At 42.8% G+C, this 19248-nt stretch overlaps 3 protein-coding genes across 5 annotated transcripts; 1 reads left to right on the top strand and 2 right to left on the bottom strand.

Annotated features, from left to right (window-relative positions):
* Positions 1–2816: 2816 nt before the first annotated feature.
* On the bottom strand, positions 2817–5798 carry cycsb (cytochrome c, somatic b). Its single transcript, XM_069718851.1, has 3 exons — positions 5689–5798; positions 4092–4267; positions 2817–3778 (listed from the first exon to the last, which is right to left on the bottom strand). Exons 2-3 carry the CDS (start codon positions 4258–4260, stop codon positions 3633–3635), a joined length of 315 nt encoding a protein of 104 aa, XP_069574952.1. The 5' UTR covers positions 4261–4267; positions 5689–5798; the 3' UTR covers positions 2817–3632.
* An 833-nt stretch (positions 5799–6631) lies between these two features.
* Positions 6632–12607, top strand: rbm45 (RNA binding motif protein 45). Of its 3 annotated transcripts, none has more exons than XM_069718844.1 (11): positions 6632–7099; positions 7712–7834; positions 8253–8379; positions 8492–8665; positions 8843–9022; positions 9664–9793; positions 10538–10616; positions 10784–10941; positions 11108–11183; positions 11434–11573; positions 12054–12607. In XM_069718844.1, exons 1-10 carry the CDS (start codon positions 6824–6826, stop codon positions 11548–11550), a joined length of 1440 nt encoding a protein of 479 aa, XP_069574945.1. In that variant the 5' UTR covers positions 6632–6823; the 3' UTR covers positions 11551–11573; positions 12054–12607. The 3 variants fall into 3 exon arrangements, with proteins under 3 accessions (XP_069574945.1, XP_069574944.1, XP_069574943.1); XM_069718842.1 differs by having other exon boundaries at positions 6636–7099; positions 10538–10631; XM_069718843.1 differs by having other exon boundaries at positions 6635–7099; positions 10538–10631; positions 11434–12607.
* Positions 12608–13338: 731 nt separating this feature from the next.
* On the bottom strand, positions 13339–18327 carry zc3h15 (zinc finger CCCH-type containing 15). Its single transcript, XM_069718845.1, has 11 exons — positions 18108–18327; positions 16807–16908; positions 16620–16713; positions 16387–16539; positions 16194–16285; positions 15919–16101; positions 15245–15325; positions 15082–15147; positions 14882–14995; positions 14623–14758; positions 13339–14514 (listed from the first exon to the last, which is right to left on the bottom strand). Exons 1-11 carry the CDS (start codon positions 18180–18182, stop codon positions 14306–14308), a joined length of 1305 nt encoding a protein of 434 aa, XP_069574946.1. The 5' UTR covers positions 18183–18327; the 3' UTR covers positions 13339–14305.
* Positions 18328–19248: the final 921 nt, after the last annotated feature.

Below are 19248 nucleotides of genomic sequence, written 5' to 3' on the forward strand. Positions count from 1 at the left end.
TATACTGATCGTGTGTTACCAGGAATTACTCTTTTTCCAAGTATTACTCTTTTTCCAAGTATTACTACGTGATTACCACTATAAAATAAAATTAAAGAAAGTATAATATTTATTATTCCACTTGATTAATGTGAATGCTGTAAATGTTCATAAAAGAATTGCAGAGGAACCTGTTGGCGTTTATGTCTAAAATGCTGTTTATAAAAGTCCAAAATGCAGCTGTGTTTGTGCTCATGCGGTAACTTTTTGGACTCTTTGTCCTTCTGGAGGATGTCGTCTGGAAAGTTTACACCTGTTTGTTTAATCGGTATTTAAACTAACAAGACTGGACAGACGGGCAGACAGCAGGACAATAAGAGCTGAAGAATGCTGGGTATATACGGAAGGCGCAGTCTGGGATTTCAGATTAAAAAATCGTGCCTGGTTCCCATGGCCAATGTCCAGTTTGGGGCAGTGGCTGATGGGAGAATTCCCAGTGAGGTCATTTGAATATATCAGGAATGTTTGGGAACTGCAGCACTTGAAGGGGTCTCTGTTTTCGTCCCCTCTTCCTCCGTCCGTGGATGCCGTATTTTACACCACAAGGACTATGCAACTCTTTCCACCGTTTTATTAGTTCCTGTTAAAACTATCCATATAGTGAATGGAAATGATTCATAACCAGCAGCCAGAGCTTTTTTAAAAATTTTTTTAAAATATTTGGCAGCTGTAATAAATGAAATATTACATGAAAATAATCATTTTTGCTGTATGTGAAATATAAAAAGCCAAAGAAAATTGTAGACAAATAATGATTTGACTTAGCTAGCAGAATATTTCAATGTTAAATCTAAATAAAAAGGTTAAAATCAAATCTTTGACCTGAAATATGGCAAAGCTTAAATTTAAACTGGGAATATAGCAACGGAAATAGGAAAACGTGATTAAAAGAAATATAAAAAAATATTCGTTTATGATGGTGTAAGCTACTATAACATTTAAATAAAGGATTTAAAACAATTATAAAGTGGTAATGAAATCTTATCTGTGCTGGAATGACTGAAAAATTTAATAAAAAACGTTGTTTATGTAGTTGATGGTCAAAACTCAACAGTTCTGATGACAGCACTGCCCTCTTGCGGTCAAATATAAAACTGCAGCACTTCAGTTTATATTATATTAATTTTGTGGGTTTAGAGGAACCTCAATAGGGTGTATATTTAACCTTAAACATGAATTAAGGTTCTTTAATCAAATACTTAGATACACTTTCATATTGTTCTTTAAGTTCACATGTTTTTACCTTTTGTAGAAACATTTATTGTGACGCATGACATGGAATTACTTTTGTTTAGCAAGAATTAACAGCTTTGTCGGGACATTAATATGTTTACAAGGTCACATTGTGGGGATTAGTTTTGCTTTGGGGGAGAAAAATCAAGTTTCAAACAATATAAATCCTTAAAGTTCATGGTGAAGACTTGGGTTAAGTGTCGCATAATAGTTATGGTGAGTGTTAAGTCTCCAGGAAGTCAATGTAAGTCAGTGTAACGTCCTCTAAGGTGATGGAAGGACAACTGTGTGTGTGCCTGTTTTAATTAAACCATCACAGTGAGGACATTTCTGCTTTTCGTGAGGCAATTTCTGTCCCTTCAAAGTTCTGTAAATATTCAGCACATAAAAAGACATTAAGACAGGATAATAGAAAAAAAAATAAAAGACCATATTGAAAAAGATAAACAATAGAAAGAAAGAAAGCCTAAAACAGAACAAGATCAGATTAGATTTCAGTGGGAAACAAAAACTTCTTGACTGAAAGTTTGACCTCTAAGACTTTGTTTTAAGGTTTAAGGCGTGTGTGTGTGTTATGACTCATACAAACCTGCCTGGTGACAATAAGGTCCTCTCGTGTCCTCAGACGTCCACTGAGGTCTCCGGATCAGCTGTGTGATCCTGCTTGGCGGCCCCGTCACACCCTTGAACACACACACCTGTTTGTCATCCGTCAGCCTGTATTCAGATCATGTGTTTGCTGTTTTGATATGTTCTGTTTACAGCTGCCAGTTCTCTATAAATAACATGATAAAATACAAACTGAACCTGGTTTTAGATTACAAAAGTGTCAGTTACAAAAAAAAAAGGCATCTTGTCGTGTAGCATCGACACTGACCACCAGGTGTCACTAAATCCTCCTGAGTCATGTCTTCAAGTTCACATTATAAAAAAAAAAAAAGATAAGATAAAGATATAATATCAGACACTACAAAGGGAAAGTCAATTGATAATCAATAAAAGGAAATCAAAACAATAATTAAGGCCTTTCTCGATTAGATAACCTGCATATTATTAAAAGGAAACGAGTTTACAGCCTCGCAGGACAAACATTAAACCCTCTGCACCTGAGGGGGAGGAGGGGGAGGAGGTGGGGAGGAGGGGGAGGAGGGGGGAGGCGTGGCGGGTCGTCCTCAGCTGACTAACTTCCTAGAAAGACTTCATGAGCAGAGGAAGGTTATATAACACGCATACCATGTGGATGTCATACTGGGACTTCAGTCCAGCTCAGCTTTGAAGCAGCTAAATCACCGTGGCAACGATTACACAAGAAACTGAACTTTTACAGGTTGTAGTCCAGATTTAATGTGAACTTTGTCATCGAGAGGAATCGGTTTTACCTCGCCACACTGAAACATCCACAATAAAACGTTAACTTTTCCTTGTTTTATGATGTCAGCTGTTTTGTCAAAGAAAGTATTTTTACTTTGTTCCCTCTGCAAATATCTTAAAATGTGAACATCTGCATTTATCAGAAAGAGTTCAAAAAGAAAAACCAGCAGTCATTTTGTATGTTTTCTGGACGTCTTTGTTTTATTTGATCCTTTTAACCATCCTGTCCAACAATCGCACACCCCAGCAAGCAGCCCGGTTTACAAAGAAACACACAGATTACAGTAAAATAAGTTAAAATCGAGTCTCTCAGGCCTGTGAAACCAGGTAAATAACAACGTCTTCCTTCACTCCGGGTGGCGCCGCTCCACAGCCTTCACTTAAAGAATACAGCAGCCGATTCCACTGCTGCATCTCGGCCGTAAAATATACCCGACGCCCCACAATTCTCAGCTGTAATGAGGCAGATAACAGCGGGTCAACATTTAGCGAGGTTTAATCTAAAAACAGGAGGGCTGCTTCGGGATCATCAGAACACGACAGGAAGTAAGTACTCGTGTCGAGAAGAGAGAGAGAGCACCAGTTAACCGCCCAGATTTCACTCACCGTATCACTCTGACGTAGATATTAATTATTTTTTTTGTTTTTTTGGATGGCGTTAGCAGTGCCAGTAAGTAGTACCGGACACGTGTTGTCATGGAAAACAGAATGAATGACAGGTCGGACGAACCTGTCTGCGCCGAACAGTTTTAAATTGTGCGATTAGTATTTTTTTGCTATTACAGATTCAGAGGAAAAAAAAAAAAAGTGTTTTATGTTTGGTCGATTGCACTTCTCCAACCGGACAACATAAAATTAAACTTCTGCACAAATGACCAAACATACAAAACATTCAATCTTTTTTTTTTTTTTTTAAACATATCAGATGCAAAATAAACAATAAAATGACATTTAAATATTCTGATGTTTGTGATTTTTGTTGTTGTTGTTCATGATGTTGCCGATTTCAGGTATGCGATGAGGTCCTGGCGCTCGCCCTTCTTCTTGATGCCGGCGAAGATCATTTTGGTTCCAGGAATGTACTTCTTGGGGTTCTCCAGGTACTCCATCAGGGTGCTCTCGCTCCACACGATGCCTGCGGAGAGAAGGTGGTCGGAGGTGAAAAAAACTAAACAAAACAAAAAACTAAAAGAAGCTACTTTTGAATTTAATGTCCCTTTTTTTTTTTATTAAAGGGAAAAATATCAGTTTATCTTAAAAAAAAAAAAAATCATCATAAAATAACAACATAAACAAACAGCTGTAAGAGATCTCCTGCTTGAAACTAGCTTCATTCAAACCCAGATGTTCCTCATGTTATGCACCATTACTGAAACAGGAAAAAACAAAAACAAAAACTTTGATTTCGCCATCTTCAGGCAAACATCTCCAACGACCGGCGAACCGACCTTTACTCTTGTTGGCGTCCGTGTAGGAGTAGCCCTCCGCCTGGCCGGTCTTGCGTCCGAACAGACCCCAGAGGTTGGGCCCCACCTTGTGCTTGCCGCCGTCCTCGACCGTGTGGCACTGAGCACACTTCTGGACGAACGCCTTCTTTCCCTTGGCGATGTCTCCCATAATCAGCCTGGGGGGGGGGGGGGGGGGGGAGAGGGGGAGGAGGAGGAGGAGAGGAGGGAGTCAGGAGGATGGGGAGAGGAAAAGATGCAGACATGAAAAAATAAATATATCCATCTATATAAACAGTTAATACTCAATAAATTAAAAAAGATACACGTGTGAATTTAGATCCTTGAATAACAGATTAAATAAAAAAAGGGTCCCATCTTGTAGTTGTACAACACAAGTTATGGCTGGGATCATCTGACGGCGCCATGTTGTGAAGGTCGTTTAAGGAGACAACTGGTGTGTCTTTGGCACCGTGCTGGGGGGGGGGGGGGGGGTGCACCACTACAAGTTAGCCTGGCCTGCTTCGGCTCGGGTTAGTCCACAGAAGAAGAAGAAAAACAAAAAAACAACAACCTCTTAATTTAGGAAGTGAACGAGGTTAATTGTTTTCGTAGCGCGAGGACACGTCGTCCTCAATAATCTACTTATGTTAATGAGTGACACTGACACGTGTCACTTTTTATATCCGAGCAGAAAGTTGTCTCATTATTATCGTTATATAGTAAAAATACGTCCAAACCAGAGTCCTGCTGTTAATTAGTTACGGTTTAAATTAAAGTGCTTGACGTCACCGGGGAAGCATTTAAATGCAACACCACCGCTTTGCTCGGCTGTGCCACCGTGATGCCCCCCTCCCTCCCCCCGGACTCGGTGATATCCAAATACAGAAGCCGCATTTCAAACAAAAAAAAAAACACCATTATTGTTGTATTTTAAATGCGGAGTTGGTAACGTGTCTGTAAAGACCGCAGGTGATGTGGAGACGTTTCGTTATTTAACGTCTAACGGTTCTTTAGACTTGTGACCGCGGGGCGGACAGCCCGCGTTGGAACAGCCCTCCAACATGGCGGGCTCACCGGCCGACTGGCATCCTTCTCACGGGAGCATCCAAGGGCATACAAGCTCCTCCACCACCACCACCACCTCCTCCTCCACCTCGAACCGAAAGCAGCGCCCTGAATGCGGCGTTCACAACCGTTTGATAACTGCGGTTTAGAGCCGACAGCGTTCGCTCGTAAGATTAGCCGGAGATGTGTCACCGAACCCGGCGGTCAAGGATGCTTCAATGTCGGCGTCTCAACCCACCGAAAACACTTGTGGGCTAAAATATAAACATTTCCAATAAGAAAATCAACCCAGAAAACAAACAATAATAATAATAATAATAATAATAACAATAATGTTGAATACCGGCGACGTTATTTAATCTCTCACGTGAGGAGAACAACCGGAACCTTTCACCACGTTGGTGAAACGTTCCGGTTGTTCTCATCTTCCTCCAACCGCCTCTGATCCGTGTCAGCATCACTTAAGAGTGATAAATTCACCGCCTCGGTGTCTCCTTGATACACCGGCTCAATAAGAAGTACGAGTCGTTACCTTTCGATTCAGATAAATCGGGTTAAAATCCCTCCGGAGCAGCTGCTTCTCTGGAGCCGACGAGACGGTTCTCTGGCGGTCGCAAAGAAGGTCACTTCACTTTAGAGGCACCGGCTTGTGACGTCATCGTCCCTTCACGTGCCGGGAGATCGCCTACTCGGTTCTCACGCGCGCGCGGGCCTTTCAATTCGGCCGCGTCTCATTTCGCACAAAAAAAGGGGGACGTCCTCTCGTCCGAGTTCACAGCGTACATATAATGTTGAAACCGTTTGGTTTGTGAGACAAAAAACAAACAAACAGTTTAAACATATACTTTTAAATCAGTCTTGTTAAAGATATTAACTCGTACTGCTGCCAATTTGTTGTTAGTCCGATAGAAAAGAGGAAGGAAGCGAAGGTGAGTTTTGGTATGCGTCACATTCTCCAGCTCCCATTGTGGAGCGAATGGCACCTGCTTGGAGCAGCCATATAAGGAGATGCATTAAAATGAAAATTTCACACATATAGTGATCAATCTTCTTAAAAATATTTTTATTTTATTTTGTCTATTCATAATATATGTTATCTTTGATACAAACATCCGTTAAATGACCTTTATGTGTTGTTTTTTATGCAATAGGCTTTGTCAACCTACTGTTTAAATACTGAGGTGAAATATTATAGGATAAATACAAATAATTAGAAAAAGAAAATGTCTATTATTCACGCTATTTAAAATGAGATGGTTCTCTGCAGCATCCTTTTGTAACGTCCAGGAGTTCAGTTCCACCTCCCGCCCAGTAGGCGGCGGCAGACTTTCTCTGCGGTGTGCCACAAATCAGCCTCACGGATACCTTCATGAATATGGGAATTAACCGTATTCACGTAAAAAGAAGCCTGTCTGCGGCACATTTCTTTCGGTTTAATCTCACGACAGATGCACAATTTTACACGATCGTTATTTATTTATTACACCTTATATCATCAATACGCCTCCAAACACGTAAGGCTTGCTGTAACAAACGCATACCCGAGAGTGCTTTCGATCAGCGATTGCCAGCTTTCCGAGTCGCAACAGAATATTCCGAGTCGCATTTGAAGGCGGCACCGACAAAGACTTTCCGAGGCTCCATTCTGTCCGGGAGGCGCCAAAAAGATGGAGGAGTACCCGTCCAAACAAGGGATCGAAAACCTCGACGACCCCCCCAACAGCCGGCTCTTCGTGGTCACGAGCCGGTCCATCACCGAAGATGAGCTCCGGGAGAGTTTCGTGGGGTTCGGGGACATCCAGGGGGTTTGGCTCGTCAAAGACAAGCAGACAAAGGAGTCCAAAGGCATCGCCTACGTGAAGTTCGCCAAGTCCTCGCAGGCCTGCCTGGCCATGGAGGAAATGCACGGCAAAGTGCTGATGGAGGGGAATAAACCCATCAAGGTGAACGTTAACGGCTCGGTAACGTTAGTTGACCGTTTTAAATCCAGCCTGCTGACGGTAATAATGTTGTGAAATTCGGTTTAAACCGTCTTAATCACGAGGTGCGTGTGGCTAACAGCTTGCTAACGTGCTACACACGGAGGGGGGCGGGGCCGGGGGGAGGGGGGGGGAGGGGGGGCGATAAAAACGTTAAAAACGGATTAAAACATTTAAAAAAAACCAAAAAACGATTAATACTTTTAATAAAAATGTTATCATGGAGGTCTAGAAAATTCTCACGTGCTGGATTTGTTCCTTTTTTAAATTTCAGAATCTCGCTTATCAAAATAGTTGGAAAGTAATTTCTGTCTATAAAAAGATTTTAGTAATATGAGAAGTTATTTTTAGATTTTTTTTTTGAACATAGTGATTTGACATTAATGTTGTCCTCCCATTTTAAAGGCTGCTTTCCAGTCAAGTAATGTCCTCCGCTGGACTTATCAGCTGTTTTTAATATGAAATATATCTTCATTATTGATCAAAAAAAGCTTTTTTTTGTGTGAAATCACTGTGAAAATATTGTTTTTTTTTTGTGGTTGTAGTTAAATGATGTTCTTCTGTTTGTTTGTGAAGGTGTTTATCGCCCAGTCACGATCCTCAGCGAGACACCGAGACGTTGAGGATGAGGAGCTGACCAGGATCTTCGTCATGATTCCCAAAACCTTCTCTGAGGAGGACCTCAAAGACACATTCAAAGTACCTGCTTCATCACGTATATTTTTAACCTTTACATCTAAATGCTTGCCTGTCTTGCCCCCACCTCCACCTCTCCATATTAAAAATTACAGAACGTCACATTAGTAAAAGAAGAAAACCGTAAGAACATATTAAGCTACTAAGATTTGAGACAAAGTCAATTTAAAACAAAAAGAGCTGGAAATGTTGTTCCAGCTTGCAGATGTACAGCAAGTAAAACTGGATCTTCCAGCCTCCACCGGCTTTCATCTCATTCGATTGACGCCAACATTTAAAGGAGTGTATAAAAACAAAAACTAAATAGTAAGGACTTCAGAAATACGTGAAACCATCTGTCCACAACGCCTCCCAGAGAAAGTAGAAGACCTTTTTATAGCCAACATAATCGTCTAAATTTCACATTTCTTACCTCTTTCAGGAATACGGAGACATCGAGTATTGCGTGATCATCAAGAATAAGTTCACGGGGGAAAGTAAAGGACTGGGCTACGTGAGATACTACAAACCCTCCCAAGCAGCGCACGCAATAGAGAACTGCGACAAGAGTAAGACGCTCAAATATCTTCACACTTATAGTGTATCAAAAAAAAAATAGAAAATACGTCTTGTGTTTACATCCACGATGGCTTCTCACTGTCGTCTCCACTTGTTTTCTAGCCTACAGGGCCATCCTGGCGGAGCCGCGCTCCAAAGCCGTGCCCACGGAGGACTACAGCAGCGGGGGTGGAGGCGGCGGAGGAGGCGGGTCCAGAAATGATTACGGTGGTGGTGGTGGTGGCGGCGGCGGCGGCAGCAATAGCGACTCTATGAACCAGTACGCCTTCCCCATGGGTACGCAGTCGGTTACGCACGTCCTCCTCCAAGCACTTCAGTAGAAGAAGAGTTAAACTGAAGATTAAAACCAGCATCTTGTTCTACGGAGGAGGGTGGAGGGGTGGGGGTGGTGGTAGTAATACATCTGTGGTCGTCGTCTCCGTCCTCTCGCTGACGGAGGTGTGTTCTTTCCAGCCTGTCCAGGCGACCCCGGGAACTACCCGCCCATGGACTACCGCTCCGGGGACATGACCCGCTGCCTGATGATGTCCACCAGGGCGGCGCTCACGCAGGAGCAGATCTTCGCCCTGTTCGACATCATTCCCGGCATGGAGTACTGCGAGCTGCAGAGGGACGCCTACGGGATGAGCAAAGGTAGAGCGCTCGGACAACAAAGCCACACTCTGGAATACCGTAGATTCAAAGATCAGATCAAAAGGTTCACGGAAAGATAAAAAAAAAAGAGTTTCAGACTAAAGCCAGCTGATTGCGTCGCCTGCAATTTCGCAAAGTAAGGCGCTTCACTTCTTTCAACAGCCAATCCGCTCGAAGCAAAGTCAGCTGGTCACGTCGGGTGCAAACTGTCAGCGGATCGAGTTTCGAAGAATCATCTCGTCAGTTTGTTTTAACTCCTAATTCCCTTTTTAAGATCCTATAAATTACTTTCATCCACGAGGGGAAGCCTGAAAAGCAGGCAATTAAAACAGGAAATACAGAAAGAGAGAGGGCGGCGTTGTTATGCAGATGATACACGTCTCATCTGGTTGCTTCGGAGTAAACTGTCCGGTTTCAGGATGTCGCTGATCGGAGAATTTGTAGAAAGCTGCTATTTTAAAATAATCTAGTTGCAGATATTTAGTTTTCTGACTTGACCTGAAAGAATCTTTTGGAAAATATTATTTTGGAATACAGACAAAATACAACACTTCATTTAAGGTGGAGCCACTAGATAATGAGGCTTCATCGGGCGTGACGAGGTGCGTTAACATCCATTGTAATGTGTCGTGTGCCTCCAGGTCACGCTATGATTCGCTACAGTAATCTCGGGTCGGCGGTTTACGCCAAAGAGAAGCTGAATGGCTTCGAGTATCCGCCCGGCAACAGGCTGGTGATCAATTTCGTGGACGACGGAGACGATCGCAACAGGTACACACACACACACACACACACACACACACACACACACACACACACACACACACACACACACAGCATGCAGTTTACTTTGTGCCTGCAGAAGGGTCAAAAGTTAATGAACATTTGGAGACCGAATGCCCTTTTAAGTTAATATATCCCATTAATTAAAAAAAATAAATAAAAAGGAGCAAAATGCCACTGATAATTAAACGTGACCTTCGCACGTCCTCTCGGCCACGTTTTATTCGTTGTTAAATATTCATGAGTGGATGTAAACTCTATTTGCCATTTATGAAAATATATTTTCATCACATTGTTTCACGTGTTGCCTGAGTGCTTCAGTAGAGATGAGGTCTTTTCTTGTACCTGCTTTTGTACATGCCAGAAAAATGTAGAGTCCAAGAACTTTGGCTAAAAAAACAAAAAACAATTAGATGAAAGAAAAGCAAAATGTAAAGTTTGTAGAACGTGATCAAATGTGTGAGCGAGTGCTCATTATAGGTCATGGAATTTCAGCGTATTAGTGAAAGTCGGGGAGTTTGATAATTTGACTCGGTACCGGTAACCCCGTCTTTCAAACAAACCAATTAAAGCTTCAGTGACGGAGGTTCGAGTCCAGAACGTGTCTCTGACTTGTACCCGTCTGAGGTCCCTAATTGGGTTAGTCAAATAATGTTTGGGAAAAAAAAAAAAGGTTATTCAGGGACACAAAATGAGAAGACGGTGATTTTGAAGCAGCCTGTGCGTTTGCAGTCCCGTAGGTCGGATGGCGATGCAGTTCGTCGCCACCCAGATGATGTCTGCGGCGTGGAACGGACCGTCCTCAAACCAGGTGATGAAACCTCCGGTGAGTTTGTGAAAAAACTGGCATCCGATCGCCCTCCTTGTTAGCCCTGTTCTCTGAGATTTTACTCTTTTTTTTTAATTTATATATATATAAAGATGTAGACGTTCTCCTGCTGTAGCCTTCATCCTGTTTGTGTTTGCGTCCACACCCAGAGCTTCGCTCCCGTCTCCCCGATGTCCCGCGTCCAGACGGACGTCAACCTTCCCCCTATGAAGAAGCTCGCTCCGCCCGACAGCAAACCCAAGGAGCGCTTGTTTGTGGTGTTCAGCCCCTCCCCGCTGCCCCCCGACGTGTTGGAGGACGTTTTCTGGTAAACGTTTCAATCCGCCGACTCGTAAATTTGAACTCGATCGTATCACGTTGTCCCAAGGAAGGAAAAAAAAAAAAAGCACAGATGAGCCCGAACGCCGTCGCGAGTGCTTCAATGATGTCGCGGCGCTTACAAACTTAAAAGTTCTCTCTCTGCTCGTCTGCAGTCGCTACGGTTCCCTGATCGAGGTCCATCTGGTTCCAGGAAGGAAAGTTGGATACATGAAGTACGCGGAGAAACAGGTGAGCTGGTTGATGATTTATTTAGTTTCTTCCAAAGCAAAGAGGATTTTATGGGCACGTCGACGTGTCCGCACTTATTTCTTTCCAATTTCCTCGTCCTTAACTGGATCAACAACATTCATCCCGGCGGTTGCTGTCTCGTTCCTATTTACTGTCAGTGTTTGTATTGTGTGTCGTTTCATTATTGCTCTGCTTTATTTGTTTTGTACCAAAATAAATCCCCCTCTTCTTCCCGTGCGTCTGTTTTCAGTGCGCCGACGACGCCATGGCGGCGCTCCACGGCCGCATCGTGAACGGCGTGAAGATGAAGGTGATGCTGGCCGATCCTCCCAGAGAGGAATCCCACAAACGGCCTCGCACCTACTAGGACGGCGCCTACAGGAACGAGCGGTAAGTAACCCGGTTTGTTTTTTTCTGCTGCAGGGAAAGTAATAATAATAATAACAACAATAATTTGTTTGTTTTTTTCTATACGCTGTAGACGTATTCTGTCTACACGTGTGTATTTACGCGTCTTTAATGCAACACCAGCGTGTGTTATACTCGAGGCAGATGTGCTGACCGACCGAGTAGCAAAACCAGTTTTTTAACGAACATCAAAGAAAAGATATGAAAAAAAAAAAAAAAAAAAAAAAATAGAAACAAGGAAAATCAGAGTCTTTCTTCTGCTTCTATTACAGACTGTTAGATTTTAGGACGTCTACGTCCTGATGAAAATAACCTTATTTTGCAAACAAAGCATCGCTCCTGTTCACTGTGTAACTGTTTGTAATCAAAGTACCTCTTAAATCTGACGAGATGTCAATCAAAGTGTCTGCTGACCGTTTGTTTCTCTTCCTGTGAATAACACTGCAGCTTCTTGTTCCCTAGGCGACTGTTGTCATGACACAATGTGACACCTGACCTGACCGACCGACCGACATCAAGACCATCTCCCCGACCTCTGACCCCGACCTTTGACACCTGTCTGACCTTACCTCTGGTTCGTGACCTTGCTGCGACTCACTGATAAGAAAACCCAGTAGTATTCATCCAGTCTGTGAACGGCAACATGTTTGTGTGTGTTCGTGTGTGTAGTTTGTGGTCAGTGTCATGCTTTTTTTTTTTTTAAATTCTTTATTATTATTATTATTATTTGCGTAATTTCAACTTTGACGCTGGACCTTGAAGAAACATTTAATTTCCAGTTTTAAAATCTCATTGTGGTTCACGTGGCAGCAAATTAATTTAAATTAAAAAAAATTAAGCTGCCGCTGAGCTGAAAAACAGGATTTGTAAAGCTGGATCTGGATAATTCTGTAGTTTAGATCTTTCTTTTCCAGTCTGCTTTGTAATGTCGAGCTTAGTTAAAAAAAAAGGTGTTTCGATTAGAAATGTGAACTTTTTCTTTTTGCTCTCAATAAAAATAAAAGTTCAACACCCCATTCAGCCTCGTCTATTCTTTTTTTTAAATTTTTTTTTATATTTCTGCTTGTTTTATAGAAAAATTATAATTGGAACAATTCATTGTTTTAATCAAAACATAAAAATAACATCAGTGGCCTCAAACGGCACCAGGATGCTCCTTCATGTCTCCAATTCATATTTTCCTGTTTATCAGAAAATGTACATCTTATGCAAAAGAAAAAATAAAAAGTCTAAGAATAGTGATGAACTTTATGTACTAAATATAATCAGTGGGGAAACATGTGGCTGTGTGATAGAGGGGAGATATAAATAAAGAGGAGTTTCTCTCTGTCACATCGTTGGCAGCTTCCCATGAAATGTCTCCATGGTGGAATTTGTGTGGGAGGAGCGACAGGAAGTAACGGCGGCACGTGAACACTTCAACTGCAAAAAAATACCTGCAACTTTAATTATTTTACCCCGAAGTCCACATGTAATTTAATTTTTTTTATCCAGCAGCAGTCGAGAGGAAAAAAAACAACCTTTTATGTTCAGGAACGGCTTCAACTTCCTCAAGATGCTTTTAATTTGAAAATTCTTTCAAGTCGTCGGTGGCCCCGCCCCCTTGGAGTGCGTCATCCTGCATGGCGACCCGGTGAACACTTATTGCACTCAAAATAGTGTTGGTGCATAAAATGAAGCGTAGAGGCGACATTGTGCTGTTTAGTAGTGAAATGATCTGGAACTCGATCCAAGAAGAGACGCACACTTGGATGTACATTAATTTTATTTTGTTAGGAGGCAACTCATGAGAACATTATTTACAATACCAGGCTGGCCATGGGCAACGATTCTGGTCTCAAGAGTTTGTTTAAGAAGCTCGATTCTGGACTTCTTCTTCTTCTTCAAAAAAAAAAAAAGTTAAAAGAATTTTCCACAATGGAAGATTTTTTTTTTTTTTTTTTTTAAACAATCTCGGCTAAATTAAACGATGGGATTCTGTGGAAAGAAAAAGAAAACGGATCTCCATGAGAATTTTGAAAGTGCGTCATCGAACTATAAGCTTTTTATTAAATTTTTGCCATAAAGCAGGTGAAGAAACTCAGAACCGATTTTTTTTTTTTATACTTTTGCGTCTTTCAATTTGCTCTTTTTAAAAAAACTCCCATCGATAATGTTTATTAGCTTTAACCGAAGTCTCAGTTCAGTCTGAACGGTAAATAGTGCTTTCGTTTTAACCGTCTCGCTTTTCAATATTTAAACTGATCGGTGTCGAGAAGCCAAATTTAATCAGAAGAAATTTTGGTGTGAAGCCGGCAAATTTGTCGAGCAAAAAAAAAAAAAAAAAAAAAAAGTACAGCAGCTGGGTTTCTGTTTTCGATGGAAACATTCGTGTGGAGTTGGTCTGATGAGCTCTGGTTGGCTCTGCTTTGGAAACAGCCGAAGGACAGAAATGATGAGAGGTGGTGGGGGAAGAAGAGGAGGAAGAAGAGGAGGGAGGTGGGAGGGGAGGTGGGTAGTGACAGAAAACAGAGAAGGTGGGTGGGAGGGGGCGGAGTCAGGCAGTGATGTCGTGATATAATCAGGCTTTTATTTACTGGAGTCTCTGAAATTGAAAATCATTCAAACGTCTGGTCTCTTTGTGGTTCAGCTCCATGCATCCGTCGCATCCGTCGCATCCGTCCGTCCTCCTCTTTTTTTTGTGTGTCACTTTAGTCCGTCCTAACTCCCAACGCTCAGTCCTCCAGCGCCAGTGTGTTGAGTTCTTCGTCGAGCTCCTCCAGGTCTTCTCCCGTGAACAGGTTTTCGTCCACCGGTACTTCCTCATCCTCCTCCTCCTCCTCCTCCTCCTCTTCGTCGTCCCCTCCGCCGTCCTCCCCTCCTCCCTCCGCCCCCGAGAGCCCGTTGGCCACGCCGCCGCCGCAAGCTCCGTTCAGCTGCTCCTCTGCGGGAAGAAAAGGAAAAAAAAAAACAAAAAGGGGATTATTTCTCTCCGAGGTTTCACCTGATAGTTTTCATTCGACGACGTTCGGAAGTCGCCGTCTTTTCTCACCGTTGTCCGTCTCCGTCGTCTCCGTCGTGTTGCGAGCGGTGAAGCGGTCCGTGGACGCTACGGTGATGCCCGTGTTGTCGACCTCTTGCGGAACGAAACGGGATACGTCTATGTCCTGGACCTCTGTGACATCAATCTGAAACGTAAAGACGACGAACGGACCGTTTTAAAAGAAAGACGGCGCAAAAAAAAAAAAGAAAGTATTTTTAACTACAAAATAAATACTTCTTTTAACGTAAATAGAAAAACAAACGGTTACCTCTTCCTCGTAGTCGTCGTCGTCTTCGTCGTTGGCGTAGCGAGTGTCGTCGGCTTCGTCGTCGTCGTCGTCGACGAGCTCCGGGCGGAACTCGAACACCTCGCGGCCGCTCACCTGCGGGACACGAGCGGTTCAACCAAAAACCGCTTCGGGGCGCGACGCAACGGGAAAGAAGGAACAAGGAGACGAGTCTCACTCACCACTAGCGACTTTCCGGCCTTGAAGTCCGCCTTCTTCTTCTCCATCTCCTCCCTCGCTTTATCCAGCTGTTGATCAAAGGTTTCATGATTTACTCAAAAAACATAAATCTCCCACGTTTCTGTTTTCTACAAAACCGAGATGTTAATAAAAATGCGTCCCGACCTTCTCCTGCCTTTTCCTCTTCTTCCAAGCCAGGAACGTCTCCAGGGTGATCCGGGTCACGTTGACGCCCAGGGATGCACGCTGGGGAGGAGACAGATGGACGGAGAGACAAGACAGACGGAGAGACAAGACAGGTGGTCAGGACAGGACGAGAGGAGCGAGAGCTTCCGGGGTACAAAAAAAAAAAAAAAAAAAAAGTCAGAGCTTTTAAAGACGGTTTAGAAGGAAAAACTGAGCTGAATTGAGGTTTCTGCAGAAAATTAAAGTTTACTTTACTGTTCGTACCAACGTAAAACCCGAGTGGGGATGGTGAGTGTGAGCTACTTGCAGCCGGTGCACTTTAGTATTAAAACAACAAAAGAAATTTAGAGGTGTCGAGGAATGTGGAGCCACCTGGTGGTGATTTAATAGAATACGCACACGGTTTATGCAAATGTATTCCATTGACTTTAGACAGATCTCCTGTTTTCATTTACGTTTTCTTTTTTTTTTTTTTTAAACGGCCCACTTGTGACTTGACGAGCTAAAATCCGGTGATTTTTGTGGTTTTCTGTCGGTCTTGGAAAGTTAAGCTCCTTCATCGTTTTGTCCACCAACCAATTCAACCCTGCTTGTTGAGATATGCCGGAAAAATTAAACTTTTTTATTTTTTGTGCCGCCGCCTCTCCTCTCACCTCTTTCTCTATCAGCTCCTCCAGCGAGATCTCCTCCTCCTTCTCCTCCTTCTTCTTGTCCTTTTTCAGCACGAAGCCCGGCGGCAGGGCGTGCCGGTACATGCAGGTGTCGCCCCCTCCTGGACACACCCAGAACCAGCCGTACTTATTCATCTCTATGGCGTCCAGGAAGTGCTTGCACACCTGCGGGACGACCGACGTGGAAAGACGCGTTTAGCCGACTTCCATCTTTCCATCAACACGGGAAAAAAACAACAACAAAAAAAACAACTTACGATTTGCGTTTTGGCTTTCTTCTTCTCGGCCTCCCCGTGCTTTTTATTGATCACCTCCTCCAGCTTCTTCTCGTCCCAGTTCTCCATCGTGTCTGAAGGTGAAACACAAAATCGTAGAATTAAAAAAAAATAAAAAATGGGGGGAAAAAAAAAAGAAAAAGAAGAAGTTAATGGAAAGTCATTCAGCTGTAACCTTTCTCCAGGTCTTCGTCTCTCTCGTCCACGTAGAGGCTCCTCTTCTCGCACTTCCTCTCCATCGACAGGTCGTGGCTGAACTTGCACTTGTCTCCTTTGGTGCACTGACCCTGCTTGAAGAACGCGCACAGCACCGACTTCGGATCGACACCTGCGGGAAAGAGACCAGTTCGACCGTCGTTGCTTCGACGCGGGAAACACCGGCGGCGGCGTCGGCGTCCCGTTTCTTACCTTTGCTGACTTTCTGCGCCGTGACGACGGGTTTAAAAAGCTCGTTGAGTTCGTCCAGCTCTTTCTTCTTGTCGGCCTTCTTGCCGGTCTCCGCCTGCGTCGACACAAAAAGACGCTCCGGATGAAAGGTGGCGTTTAATATCAAATATATATCAATGAATGAAGACGGATTTAAAAACGCACGCACCTGTCGGGCACCTGGTTGTCCATGTTTGACCTGCTGAGTGACGTTCTTGATGAACTTCTGCTGCTTGGCCCCTTTCTTGTTCTTCAAACCGAACGTCTTGTCCTGGAAGAAGAAATCTGCCGAGTCAACACTTTCAACCCCAAAAACAAACCCCCCCCCGTCTGATTTCAAGAACCTGCGTTTAAATTACGACTCTGTGAAACATCCCATAATGTAAACTGCTGCCGGTTATCACTATTTAAAAAAAAAAAAAAAATCCCAAATCTTGTAATTCAACAACACGAGCGGACTTTACGTCTTTACGCGGATCAGAAAGTGATTTCAGGGGAATTAAAATGATAGTTTCCTCAAACACCCAACAGGAAATGGTTTTATGTGATTTAATAGTTTTGTTTTACGTCTCTCTGATTTAAATAGAGAGATTATCAGAGATTATCAGAGATCCATTCTGACTTGTAGTTTCTACAGGGTTGTTATATTCAGTTATTACACCGACGTCACCACAGATTCACAGAACAACGTGCTGATGTTGTAAACGTTGACCCCACCGCAGACCCCCACCTCCTCCTCAACCTTTAACCTCTCGCCTGATCCCGACTAGTAATCTCCAGATTAACCCGACGACCAACGACTAGTTTAAAAACGGAAGAGATCCAGATTACTGACACATCAGCAGTGACGAGAAGGACGCGACCACGTTTCATTTTATTGCATTTTATTTCTCCACGTCGTTTGCAGGAACCCCAACACCTTCAACACCTTCAAAAATACACATATTTAGTTTTAATTATTTATTTATTTTTGGATTTAACTTTCGCAGCCGTTTAAAAACTCGACACCAACGACGGGCTCCTCGGAAACAGGCCCGCAGCACCGGCACGGGTTATTTAGATAAAACAACAAACAAACAAACAAACAAAGCTGACGACATCAACAGAAACGAGCCCTTTTCGTCCTGGTTCTGATCTACCGGGGGGACCTGGAGGTCTTCGAGCCGAACTCGAGCACCGAAGTGCGGCTAAAAAAAAAAAAAAAAAGCCCGAGAAGCAGCCCGATGCTAGCAGCTCGGCCGCCGCCGGTCGGCTTCACGTTTCGTTTGACGTCGAAGTTTAAACGATTACGACGACGTTAAAAGACGAGTGAAACACCCTCCGGGGGCACCGGGGACTCGCACCGCGACGACAGCCGCCCCGGAGGTGGCCTACGTCGGCGTCCGGCTCGTCGGTTACCCGGGTTAGCTCCGCCGCTAGCTCGCGCTAAACACCGACGACGCTAACTCGTGTAACTTTTTTTTTTTTTACCTCAATAATCTTTTCCTTTTTCTTCTCTTGGGTCTTTTTATTTCCCCCGACCGGGGCGGGCTTCTTCGGAGGCATGTCGGCTCTGGTTCACCGGTGTAGAAAGACGCCTAGCAGCGGTGCGACGTGTGTATATATATAGTTTAATGTGGTGTTTCGGCCGGGAAGCACCACATTACCAGAGACGGCTAACACGGCACAGCATCGGCGCCTCCGAGGCCACATGTGAGTTGTTGATGTTCTGTGACGTCATCACGCATCGAGAAATGCATGACGGGACATGTAGTCCACAAACAGAAAGTTTTCTTAAAGCTTCCTAATGCGAAAGTTAACCATGAATTCATTGTTATTGTTATTTATTGTTATTATTATTATTATTATTATTATTATTATTATTATTATTATTATTATTATTATCAGTAGTAGTGGTTTAAAACTCAACATCATCTTTTTTTGTTTTGTTTGTAATGTTGGTTCGACAACAAAAGCGGTTTTAAAAAGTTTAACTTGGGCTTCAGAGAATAATAATGTGTCTTTTAAAAAAAAAAAAACTATTTTCAGATTATTTTTTAGACTCAACTATTAGATATTCAGTTATATCAAGAAAGTGTTTTTAGACATTTTAATAACTAAAATATTTCCCGGTTTTGGGTTAGGTTAGGTTAGGTAGTTACTTTATGAATCCCCGAGGGCAAATTTTTTTCGCTACAGCAGCATACAGGAAGCAATAGATAATAATAGAATAATAGAAAAGCAATAAAATAGCAGTAAAATAGCAGTAAAAATATAAAATGCAGCTGCACATTTGATGATAAACATTTACAAGTAAACCAGGGGTGCTGGGGGTTGTGCGTGTAGGGGGTTTATGATTTTCCTCATTAATATTATTGTTAATATTTGTGTTATTACTACTACTGCTACTATTATAAATTTTTAAATGTTCAAAAATCTCATTCAACACAGACCTTATCAAGAAAATTAGGCATGCTATATAATATTAGAATAAGTGAAAGATATGAATCATGTCCCACTAATATAAATATTATAAAATTAGCTTTTAAGTTTTTATTTGTAACATTTAGTGGGGCATTCGCAGTAATTGAATTGCAGTTTCAGTATTTAACCAACAGGTGTCAGTGTTGCA

Source organism: Brachyistius frenatus, unplaced genomic scaffold, assembly GCF_029030835.1.
Source record: "Brachyistius frenatus isolate BFR_SWC_R1_liver_20210118 unplaced genomic scaffold, ASM2903083v1 Contig_200, whole genome shotgun sequence".
In the NCBI taxonomy this organism is placed as follows: domain Eukaryota; kingdom Metazoa; phylum Chordata; class Actinopteri; family Embiotocidae; genus Brachyistius; species Brachyistius frenatus.

What these genes read in the sequence shown, in the direction of transcription:
- cycsb (XM_069718851.1), bottom strand. Translation starts at nt 4,260, where the DNA reads ATGGGAGACATCGCCAAGGGAAAGAAGGCGTTCGTCCAGAAGTGTGCT. An exon ending in GGACGCCAACAAGAGTAAAG is followed by an intron (nt 3,779 to 4,091) that starts GTCGGTTCGCCG and finishes TTCTCTCCGCAG; the next exon opens with GCATCGTGTGGAGCGAGAGC.
- rbm45 (XM_069718843.1), top strand. Translation starts at nt 6,824, where the DNA reads ATGGAGGAGTACCCGTCCAAACAAGGGATCGAAAACCTCGACGACCCC. An exon ending in CGCCTACGGGATGAGCAAAG is followed by an intron (nt 9,023 to 9,663) that starts GTAGAGCGCTCG and finishes GTGTGCCTCCAG; the next exon opens with GTCACGCTATGATTCGCTAC. An exon ending in GTGTTGGAGGACGTTTTCTG is followed by an intron (nt 10,942 to 11,107) that starts GTAAACGTTTCA and finishes GCTCGTCTGCAG; the next exon opens with TCGCTACGGTTCCCTGATCG.
- zc3h15 (XM_069718845.1), bottom strand. Translation starts at nt 18,182, where the DNA reads ATGCCTCCGAAGAAGCCCGCCCCGGTCGGGGGAAATAAAAAGACCCAA. An exon ending in AGAAAGCCAAAACGCAAATC is followed by an intron (nt 16,102 to 16,193) that starts GTAAGTTGTTTT and finishes GTCGTCCCGCAG; the next exon opens with GTGTGCAAGCACTTCCTGGA. An exon ending in ACGACGACTACGAGGAAGAG is followed by an intron (nt 14,759 to 14,881) that starts GTAACCGTTTGT and finishes TTTACGTTTCAG; the next exon opens with ATTGATGTCACAGAGGTCCA.